This window comes from Papilio polytes, unplaced genomic scaffold (assembly GCF_000836215.1).
Source record: "Papilio polytes unplaced genomic scaffold, Ppol_1.0 DF824024.1, whole genome shotgun sequence".
In the NCBI taxonomy this organism is placed as follows: Eukaryota; Metazoa; Arthropoda; class Insecta; order Lepidoptera; family Papilionidae; genus Papilio; species Papilio polytes.
Window position 1 is genome coordinate 802,905 of NW_013525180.1, and position 11,588 is coordinate 814,492.

Sequence of the window (11,588 nt, forward strand, 5' to 3'; positions counted from 1 at the left end):
CTTTTTAATTTAATCTGTCTTTTAAGCCAGTATCACTATCACGATATAATCTAACCAGAATTGTTATTTATGATTCTGGTTAGATTATTTTTGCATTTTGTGTATTATTTGTGAAGTATCGATGAGTTTATAAACGCTGTAACGAATATTTGTATATGAAATGTTTATTTTATATGTTGAATTAATAAAAAAGTGTAACTTATCAAATCTTTTGTAAAATCAAGAAAGATAAAACATAACACAGGTTGACAACGACAGGTCCTAATTTGCATAGCTTTCACAGGGTTTGTAACACAAACACATTTAGTATTTCCGTCTGAATGTGTATTACGAAAGATTATTTAGCAATTGGTGTCAAAGAGTTAGAAAGGACAGCATAATATAATGAAAGAGTTTAAGTTGGCAAGGTTTACTAAAAGTCTTATATAAAAATGTAGGTTACATTGAAGATCACTTTGGCTATGAAAAAAATTGTCAGCAAAACTGGCCAGTAATAACGTTTCAATGATTTTCTATTTCGTAATCTGGAGGCTCTACAGTAAATTTGTCAGGTTGTATCAACTAGGTACTAATTTGTTCATGTAATCTAAAGCATAGATTACTTTACCCTTGTTTCGATATTGAGACAAACAGATTTAATTCGGATTAATTTTACATTTCTGATCTCTACGCTATGCTATGCTACTATGCTTTTTGCAATCCTTATATCATCAAGAACAAAATGTCTACATGTTGCAGTGTTACATTGTTTCTCAATATTTAGTACACAAATCAATCGATCAATGAAAACCTTTTGAAGTGGTTAGCCGTACGTAATGACAAAATAGCAACGATTTCATCACCTGCCCGACTGTCGGCTGCCCGCCTGCCCCCTGCCCTCCTGCTCTCCTGCCAATAGAGACATATCCGCCGGATACTGCCTCTAACTTACGCAACTTAAGACTTAAGTTAACTTTATACAACTGCCCATTCATTCGCAATATATCTTGTATTTCTGTTACGTACACATGAAAATGAATGAAATTTATATCTTTAATTTGTATTTAATATTTAGGTAAAAAGGCAATGAAGAAGAAACATTAGTTTTTATAATATATAACTTCTATCTGTAAATTCAATTTCATAAATAAAACAATTCATTTTTCCCCTTAAAGGTGGCTACACGACCGGCGGTCCACGGGAAGCGGGCACCTACTACCCCGAAGCGAGCGGCGCGACCTCCGCGCCGGGCGCTTCGCCACTCGAGGAGTACTACCCGCCGGAGTACCCGGCCGGAGCGCCCGCCGCACCGCCGCAGCCCTACCTCGACGACTATTACCACCACGCGCATGCACACGCGCAGCCTCTACTCACGCACGAACATAAATACCAACCGCACACGTATAACAAGCCATACCCACGAAGTAAGTAATTTTTATAATCACAAATTAACAAAAGTTTTATTATATTTCAAACTAGCTGTTTCCATGCGACTTCATCCGCATAAAATTATAAAAAAATCATTTTATTGTTCATATTTGTCAAATTATCATGCAAATGTTAAAATGACATGACATGATGTCAAACCATGGCAACCTTGCTTCCTTGATGTTAGCAACAACTTATGGTCTCTTTCCCACATTAGGGGTTTTATCCAAAATATTTACCCTTAAGTTTAACGGCGTGAAAATATTCAGCCTAAAGCGTGACGTAAGTATAGGGCTTTTTATTAAAAAAGATTTATTCGAAAATATGCTGTGATTGCTGACACCTTGGACAACAAAAAAGTGTGTTTACGCTTTATTATATTAGTATAGATAGATAATAACTTAAAGTTTAGTGATGTGAAAAGGTGAAAGATCCCTATACGTGTGTAACGAGCTTGTGGACTCATTTATGTGTAGGTTTAAACAAAAACAATGCAATAAATCCGTGTAACGCGCTCAGTCTATAACAAAAGTAATCTTGTTATATGCAAAATAATTGTAGAAGCGTTCATTCATTACAGAAGATCACAACGATAGCAGTAACAATAACAAAGGGATTTGTATTCCGCATAATTAATGAATATTTAGTTTCAAGATGGACGATCATTAACGCGACATCCTTTCATCTTCTTTTAATATGTTGTTTCTCGGAAGTGTCACAGCAATGCACTAATTTGTTTATATTTTATCTGTCTTTTATACCTTTGTCGTGGTAAATATTTCCAAAATTTTACTACTCATTTCAATTTATAATAAGATATAATTTATAGGTTATTTTAAAGTTTTATAATACTTACGTGTTATTTTGAATTTCTTCTTTAAAACACCATTCTTCGAGTTTCTTCTTAATTAAGTGCACAAAAGTCGATTGTTCTTTAAATTCTAACGAATGTGTTAATTTTAACAAACTATACGACTTTAACCAGCTTATATTGAGAGCCACGTTCTAACTGACCAGTGGGAATCTCGCCTTTCGACATCCCGTGTGCGAATATCTGAATATTTTAAACTAAATGACACAAGTCGTCGACTCATATCCGCTAATTCGACATCCGTAGTTTCTTTTGCGATGTAGAAATCTAGGTAAAGTAGGTTATTTTAACATCAACTCTTTTAACTATTCTGATGAATAAATATGTTGACGATGCTTTTGTTTTTTTTTATTATTATTATTATAAGCGTAGTAGTTTATTTAACGGATTTAGTTTTTTATTGACAACACGTAACTAACAGTTGCACGGATCTCGACTTTCATGGCGAAGTGGTACAATCTAGAGTAATGAATTACTAGATTGGTTATCAATTCCGTACCACCTGAATAAAACGAAAATTGTAGTTATTTATTATGTATTGCAGACAGCGGGGGTAGATATGGCGGCGGTGGAGAGGTTTACGGCGAGGGCTACGCGGCGGAGTACGGCGGCGCGTGCGACTGGGCCGAGTGGCCCGCCGAGCAGCATGCGCTGTTGCCGCAGGACAAGCTGCCATACCCTGCCACCGGGCCCTGCTTCACTGGTCAGTTGCAATACTACTCGCTAGTTTACAATCATAGTATTAAGATGAGAAGGTCGTACTACAATCTACGTAATAGTACTAAAATTTGATGGTCTTACATTCACTTGCATGGATCCAGAAATTTAGTAAAAAAAAGTATTATGTTATAGAAATATCTACTAAATCTACCCTTTTCTAAACTATATGATACAAAAGTTTAGTAGAAAACAACAATGTATTTGTAGTGCAAAATAACCTTCGAAGCCGTTGTTACTTTATGATGAAAAGTTAGGTGTTGGTTTATAAAATGAGTAGTACATAGTAAAGCGAGCGTGGGTTACTGTGCAGGTTCAGGGCCCATCCAGCTGTGGCAGTTCCTACTGGAGCTACTAACGGACAAGAGTTGCCAGGGCTTCATCTCCTGGACCGGCGATGGCTGGGAGTTCAAACTCACGGACCCTGATGAGGTCAGTATTATTATTTTTCTAGTGCATTTAATTCTGATGATAGGCCGTTACTTGATTAATGTATTCCGGTAGAAATAAAATAATTTCTTCATCTATATCCGACCATTTCCTTTTATGTGGCCACGACTCTTTCACCAAGTCCACCTTCTTCAATTGCCTATTATTACTTTTCTTTTTTTTTAGATGCGTTACTTGAAAATCTTAGAAACAATACACAGATGTAAATTCAAATAAAATATACAGAAACGAAAAAACTAATCAAAAATGTTTTAATTAATATTATACCTGTTTAAAAAACCAATCCCAATACGTTTTAGGTAATAAAATGTATGGCAATTTTATCGTCCAATGATAATGGATGGATTTTTATTAGATGTTATACCAAATGTTGTTCAACTTCCACATAATATTTTGATAATAAGATATTTTTAAAATAAAATCATATAAATTAAATTTACATTGATATCAGCCATTTTTTTGTCTATTTTTACAACGAATTTTAATAAAAATACATTATTTTATGTTGTAAATATGTTAGTGACAAATTTATGTACCTAAATCTATAAAAACTAACCAATTTAACAATTTGCATAACGAAAATTAATTTGGAATTTTCTATATTTAATTTTAAAATGTTTATATATAATTTTAAATTGACGTCAATAACACATTTACTTTAGTTTTAATAGTTTAACATTTAAATAAGATAAATGGTGTCTAAAAGTCAAACAAATATACCAAATCAAAACTAATAAAAACACTCTTGACGTATTTTAACAGATAACATGAATACATGACTGTGTTTTTTTGTCGAACGTTTTAACGCTTCAGCTAAAATTAAGATCAAATATAGCAATTCCGCGTTTCGTGTGATGAGAGTGGTGCCTAATTTTAGTCCCTTTCCATTTCCACCCTTTTCTTAAGAGGAAAGGATGGGAAGGAAAAGTGGATTTGAGGTTGGAGGTGACGTATTGGAAGGGAAAATGTCCGTCTATTTATGGGCAGCGGTCGCTTTCCACCTTGTATTATAAAAAGAAAAGCTTTATCCATCTGTACGAGGAAAATTAGGATGTTTGTTAACTTTTTAAAAAAACATTTTTAAGGTTATTTTTAATCGTACCAGGTGGCGAGGCGCTGGGGAATCCGCAAGAACAAGCCCAAGATGAACTACGAGAAGTTGTCCCGCGGCCTGCGCTACTATTACGATAAAAACATCATACACAAGACCGCCGGCAAGCGCTACGTCTACCGCTTCGTCTGCGACCTGCAGAGTCTGTTAGGGTAACTATTATATCGTAATAATTTAACAAAAAAAAATCTAGGTAGCTTGTTTCTTTAAACTGGTTAAAACCTTTTAAATGAACGACACTTAAATTACTAATAAGACTACAGGAGAATTAGGTTAGAATCACCTTACATTATCTGTGGAAAATATAACCAGTGTGACCAACATGTTAAATACTTCCAGTGCCAAGGACTCATTCTGGTTACATCTTTGATTTTATAATATGTTTGCATAATAAAAATGCGTAATGCTTGTTCTTGCATTCATTTATTTTGAATACGTTTGTACATATGTGCAAAAATGTATAGCATTTTTTAACTTGAATCAACAAACTACTTAATCCCATATTAATTCTTGATTAAACTCCTGAAGCTACCTGCATAGTGTTTGGGTGATTTCGGTTTCGAAATTTTATTACACAAAATTACGATAAACCGAAACGATAAATGGATAAAGGCACAATCATTTTGTATTCGTTTCTTTTCTTTGATTTCCGAAGAATAATATAACCTTATGTACAATTTGATATTTTATGTGTTTCACATTTTAGTTTTATCATTGGTTTCTTAAGATCGTTAAAACAGACGGGTTTTTTAATTTCGTGATTCCCAAAAACCTCATATTTTTCGTTGTTTTTATGTTTTTTAAACACAAAAAGGTTATATTGACCCCTACGTTTATTTACAGATTTTTTAGTATCTATTTTTATTAAAAAATTTATATTCATTATTTATTCCAAATTTAAGTTGTCCATTCCAAATCATTTTGTCAAAGAATCTCCTACCTGTTTATCAAATTTTATCTTTCTCTAGATATTTTTTTAAAATACAACTTCCTTTATCGACCAAAAATTAGATAACGGAAACCTAATCAATGCTACGCTTATAAAATGTCTACGAGTGCGGTTTTTTTTTCGAAGCTAAGAACTACTTTGACAAGTCTCAAAATTCAGAAGTTTAATTTTTGACTTTGATTGCAGAATATCCCCTGAACAATTGCACGCCATGTACGAGCCTAAGATGGAGAAGAAAGACGACGATTGAAGCGACCGTCATCGGAATTAAAGCCAACAAGCGCATGTCACAAGCAAAACCACAAATGAGACCCATTTTACATTAGATCGTCGATTATTTCAATCACTTATTTAACTTTGAATTTTATACTCATATTTTTATGGCTGTAATTAGAAATGGCAGCGCCCTGATCATGGTGATTTTTTATGACACATTTCTACAAACTGGTTTATATAACCGTGGGTTTACACTGCTATCATGCCTTACCAATACGAAAAAAACAGATACAAAAATGCTGTACAGGTGTTTTGATAAAGAAAACCTTTTGGGAAAAATGATTGTTTTTAAAAAAAATGGTAATGAATATTGTAATGAAATAAATATTTATTACATATAAACTTGGTGCTGTACTTTAGCCACGTAATCACATGGTTTTGAACTTTTTTGTCATATGTTATTTAAAAACTATTTTTCCACACAATTCCTTGATAAATGTAATTGGTTTGTAAAAATGTGTCATAGGTAACTCTTAAACATAAAAAATGCACGAAATCTTGTCGCCACGGGGACATTTAACGAAACGAATGTTACTAAAATTATTTTATTTTCCTGCGTCTCTAAATTTTATAATTTACTAAAGTAGGTGTCACATAAAACTTCGGACTTGATCTCATTTCATCCACCAGTGGAATTTATACTTATAAAAAAAAAATAACACACGACCGCGTTGATGGTTCTATTATAAATACAATTAACATATTAAACCTTATATATTAAGTATCCATTCACGACCAACGGTGCCTTACTATTACACAACTTATTGTTGTTCATATTTTTGTTTCGTATTATTAAAAAAAATAACTGTCACGATCAGTTTCTTTCTTATTTAAGCCTTTCCATTGGATATATTTACGTTTATTATTAAAACATTAAAAAAACGATTGTTTTAATTGTATTAAATTTAAAAAGAGTATTAATTCATTTTGGAAAAAAAATAAAGTTTCCTAACACATTAGATCATAATAAAAATGTAGATCTCGCGTTATCTGTCAACTTTATTTTTTATTAATTCCCGCCAAATTAATGCTGTGCAATCTGGCACAGATTATATTTCAAACAAGCCTGTAAAAATGTGGTTAAACGGATTCAATTTTTTAATCAAGAATCTTATCCAATTATAAAGTACTGAAAAAAAATCATATATAGATTAAATAGTAAAATTCTGCTATCGATTTAATAATACTGTAAATATAAGTTAATTTGTTACTTTATAAAGATAATTAGGTATTATATTATAATAGTTATTAAGTGTTGTATGTTTGATTCGCAATTGTTGCAATATGCGGTTAAAATAATACATAGAATGTTGGACATAAAAATTATTTTCTTTTTCTATACAGAAAGGTCCAAAGATTTCGGGGATCTAAAATACCCACCAATCGGTGAACCTAATGCGAAATTACCAAAGGTACTTTCTCTGTTAGGCAAACTGCAAGTAGCAATGTAATCAGTTTTTACAACAGAGTGCCAAGAACTTTCGGGCGCCAAATGTCTGGTATAAAATAGCAACATGCTGCAACATCGGGTGACGTCAACTTGTCGCTGATCTCGTAATAAGGGATTGTAATGTCTAACTAGTTATGAAATTAATTAGATGTATTATTTTCAATTTTTATAGCTCCTAGCATACACCGAAGATATTTCGATAAGTTTTATTTTGTAAAGTATTTCTCCTCCATCAATATCATACGGTTATCGCCAGCACGCCCGGTGGATTGCGATGCGTTGGTGCTGAAACTACATATTATCATAATAAATTCGAATGTCTTCCCCGTTTGTTTCGATAAATTAGTATTTCTTTAGATAAGTTAAATTTCATATAGCATGTGAATTCAACATATTATATTATTCGTTAATGAGCCATATTATAAACAAGAAACGTTACGTTTTACATCTAATTGCAGCCAAATTTTTAATGAAATAAGTGTCGTTGTATGTATTGATGGAAGATATAAAATTAAATATATATATTTACGAAATCACATGGAGTTTTTTTTAAATGAATACCTATTATTTTATTTATACAAACTTCTTGCAATGATTAAGAGCTTTTCATATGGCCATGATATTTAAGCAAAGACTACTATCTATTCACAATAAGTTGCAGAACGATTGCTAAGAGCAGAAATATAAAATGAGACTCATTGCATCATCACTCTCCACGAGTCCCTTGCTAAAAGTGGGCCTTCTAAAGTAGATCCACCGCTTAATAAGTCTATCATCTCTTGCCTCTACTGTACAAACCTATTGGAAGATAATAATGAAGGAGAAGCGCTTGAAACACGAAAGAACAAAGTCATCTCTCCTACCGTATCCTACTCTCGTAAGGTCATCGCACCGGATTTCGTCCTCTTCTCCAAATAACTCTATCATCCGTCATCTCCGTCACCACCCCCTTCTTGATCATATCACCTTTCACGCAATATATCTTACTATATTCCATAATCCATCTATATCTTTCACAAAAACAAAAAAAAGTATTACCTATTTGTGGCTAAATAGTAGAATAGTACCAAAAATCTAAAACTTTTTAAAATAATTTACGGTAGCTTTTCCTCATTATTTTATTAACTTAACAGATTATCAAAACTTTGCTGTATTCTGTAAACACAACATTACGCAGCTGTCAAAATGACAGATTCCAAAACATTACTTGTCAAAATCATAACCTTAGTGTTAACGAAGCACGAATTGTTTTATCCAAAATATTAAATAAAGATGAAACTGACACGAGTATTAAATCGACAACACATAGATTTTATGTTTAAAAAACATTGGTTAGTTCAAGGAAAGCGAGTTCCAATCGACACCGGTGTCGAGGATGTGCTTAGGAAAAAAGGTATTCCTGTTGAAGATGCGCTTGAATTTATCAAAGAAAAACCAGTACGGGAGAGGTATGCCGTATTTATTTTAAAAAAATATAGAATCTATAAAACCGAACAGGGGTTTACCACTAAAACAGTTTGAACATGCACTAATGGGGTATTTAATTCAGATGTTGCTTTAATTTTCAGAGTAAATATTGTTGGTCCATATGAGCCTCAACTACCATTAGATGAGACACATCCAGATTACAAAACTAGACCCTGTCTTACACTCACCCATAAAAGTGTCCTACTTGAAGGCATTGCACAAGCACAAGTATTAACAAAAACCATCATAGCTGAGAACAAGCTACCAAATAAAATTGAAGAGTTAGCTGAAATAACTGTACCCAAAGCTGTGCATGAAGGAGTCAAAAAGGCCATTTTGTCATCTAATGTGTTTGATTGTGAACAAAAAAAGTTGCCCAAGATAAAAGACCCTGTGAGACCTGCTTATAACTTTCCTAGAATCTTGGGAATAACGGATCGGAGACGCAAGTAAGTATTTTTACTTTATAGTTATAACAGTTGAAACTATAATCAAATCCAAGAAACTATCTATTATGTTCCATTTTTGATAAATGGATGCATTATTTAGATGTTGTAATAATTTTTGTTTTTTCTTTCAGCCAAATAATTACCAATAAACTATTGCAACTCATTGAAAGATGCAGTGATTTTGAACTTACCCAGACAAGATATGCATTAAATGATGTAGAATGTAAAACAGTGTTTGCTAAAGATGATGATTTGATACAATTTCAAGATGTATCCAACTTATTGGTAACAAGCAACAGTTCATTGAAACATGATTTGAATGAGAAGGACATTCAGTTTGTTGAAATACCAGACCTATATCCTGTAAAGCACACTATCACATTGCCTCCAGAACATTTTTATGATGACAAAAGCATATATCGTAAGTTTCATAACTTTATTTTATAATTAAAAAATACATACTGTATTATTTGTAAGGACTTTCCTTTGGAAATTTGTAAACATAAAACATGAAAATTTGCTGGTTTTATTGTATTTTTAAATGTTTGACAACTAAAATTTCTTCAATTACAACTCCAAAAATTAACACCCAAAATACAATTTAACAGCATGTAAATAAAATTTTATTACCTTACTTTTTGTTTTTAAACTAAAAAAATACTTTTTGCAATAATCCCATAAGCTGAAAATACTTTTCTCTTGCAGCGATTCAATTCAATGTGAGTAGGAAACATCCACATACCACATGGCTGCATTTCAACAGGACAGAAGTGAGCAATATCTATGAAACTCCAGTCACCGACACACAGATATATGGCAGGGCACTCACTCATGTATTCACCATAGCTTCGGCATATGCAAAGGAGTTGTATGGGGTAAATATTCAGTCTTATATGTACATACTTTATATCGTTTCCATTTTAGTCAAGAACATAGATTTCATAGTTACCCTTTGCCCACAACTAGTCCCAGTAGAATAAAAAAACACTTACCAAATAAGTTCTGTTATTCCAGATTATGTTGTACATCTGTGTACATTCATTAAAATGCAATGAGTTATGGTGATACCTTCTAACAAACATCCATCCATCCATTAAGACTAAGGTTGTTGAAGTAATTTTCCTCTTAATGTGGTATTACTCTTTTTCACAATTATTCACAAATTTCCTTCCTCATCCATTGCCAAAGTAAATAGTAAAAATCCCCATCCTTTCTGCATTCAAGAACTTTTAAGACATTGGATAATTTAATTAAAAAACAAAATGTAACAATTATCAATACTTTTTCTATAATTTGTATGGAGAAAAAAAATCTTTGGGGTACAAAATAATTAGTTGTATTTCCAAAGTTATTTACTATAATAAATATGTTTTTTCACAGGAAGAAGTTGAAGATTTGCCGGAGCCGATTTACGTGAACTGCATACAAACAGACGGACAGAAATATCATTTCGGTGTATTTGAACTGAACACATTGAATGTTGACGGGGTTGAGGGTACAAAGAATGTGTGGTACTGCAAAAATGATGTGAAACTTTACGATAGGAGTTGTTACTTTAACGGAATCCCAGTCTTAGAAAACTACAATCCAAAGGTATATGGATATATTAATGCTTTTTACAACTGCTGAAATGTATTTAAAATGTATATTATATTTAAACTAAGATATATTTAGTTGAATTCGAAGAAGTGTTTAAAAAAATAAAGTGTTATTTAAATGTATTCATGTGTATAACCCTTTATATTTACAAGAACATAAATACATTTTGTTTTAGATTAGAATACACAATGTTTGCATACCAAAACACTTTTTACATTAGAATTAATAGCAAGTTGATAACTTGAACTGAAAATTTTCCGTGCAAAGTAATTATTATTTGGCCGTTGTGAATTTCTGCAATCGGCGTCTTCTTAGCTCCTCCGCGTCCGCGTCGGCCTCAGTCTTCGGCTCTCTACGTAATATACAGAAATAAGTTTAAAAAAATATTAAAACAAGCTATCAATGGAAGAATAAATACAGATGAGTAACATTATAAAAAAGGAAAGTAAAAAGAGGCATCGAACGCCACAGTTCGACTATTGAATTCAAACTCTGAACTGAGTCTGTAGTGCCCGTAAATATAGATTTAGAAAGTATCTTTTAAAGCATACCATATTATAAAAGCGAAAGTTTAGATGGATGAATGTTTGTTAGAGTTTGTAGCCTAAACTTTTGAACAGATCTAGTTAAAATTTGGCATCGATGATATACGATCGATATATGCTCTATATATTGGAAGAACACAGGCTACTCACTTTCCTTTCGTTTTTTAAATTCCACGCGGACGGATTCGAGGGCAAAAGCTAGTAGGAAACAAAAGTTAAATGTCAGCTTACCTATCGACATGTAAACTAGTGCTGTCGGAACTGGAGACATCAGTGTGGTGTGTGTGTGCGGGGGCG

General features: G+C 32.6%; 2 protein-coding genes and 1 long non-coding RNA gene across 5 annotated transcripts in view; 2 read left to right on the forward strand and 1 right to left on the reverse strand.

Moving 5' to 3' along the window:
- LOC106101086 (protein C-ets-2) overlaps window positions 1-7,767 on the forward strand; it is a 122,849-nt gene extending 115,082 nt beyond the window's left edge. For all 3 annotated transcript variants that reach the window (XM_013280191.1, XM_013280193.1, XM_013280194.1), the window contains 5 exons: window positions 1,155-1,403; window positions 2,823-2,981; window positions 3,309-3,427; window positions 4,551-4,708; window positions 5,692-7,767. In XM_013280191.1, coding sequence (XP_013135645.1) covers window positions 1,155-1,403; window positions 2,823-2,981; window positions 3,309-3,427; window positions 4,551-4,708; window positions 5,692-5,755 — 749 coding nt within the window. In that variant the 3' untranslated portion in view covers window positions 5,756-7,767. The remainder of the gene's footprint in view (window positions 1-1,154; window positions 1,404-2,822; window positions 2,982-3,308; window positions 3,428-4,550; window positions 4,709-5,691) is intronic.
- A 657-nt stretch (window positions 7,768-8,424) lies between these two features.
- Window positions 8,425-10,868, forward strand: LOC106100951 (39S ribosomal protein L37, mitochondrial). The gene is made up of 5 exons (XM_013280016.1): window positions 8,425-8,679; window positions 8,800-9,147; window positions 9,279-9,568; window positions 9,853-10,022; window positions 10,528-10,868. The coding sequence occupies exons 1-5, from the start codon at window positions 8,504-8,506 to the stop codon at window positions 10,774-10,776; spliced, it is 1,233 nt and encodes a 410-aa protein (XP_013135470.1). The 5' UTR covers window positions 8,425-8,503; the 3' UTR covers window positions 10,777-10,868.
- LOC106100953 lies at window positions 10,415-11,588 on the reverse strand. Its single transcript, XR_001225473.1, has 2 exons — window positions 11,523-11,588; window positions 10,415-11,098 (listed from the first exon to the last, which is right to left on the reverse strand). It is a non-coding gene; the product is annotated as an uncharacterized LOC106100953 (long non-coding RNA).

Excerpts from the sequence above, each read along its gene's own strand:
- LOC106100951 (XM_013280016.1), top strand. The coding sequence starts at position 8,504 with ATGAAACTGACACGAGTATTAAATCGACAACACATAGATTTTATGTTT. Across the intron at positions 9,569-9,852 it reads TGATGACAAAAGCATATATC|CGATTCAATTCAATGTGAGT; the intron begins GTAAGTTTCATA and ends TTTCTCTTGCAG. Across the intron at positions 10,023-10,527 it reads ATGCAAAGGAGTTGTATGGG|GAAGAAGTTGAAGATTTGCC; the intron begins GTAAATATTCAG and ends GTTTTTTCACAG.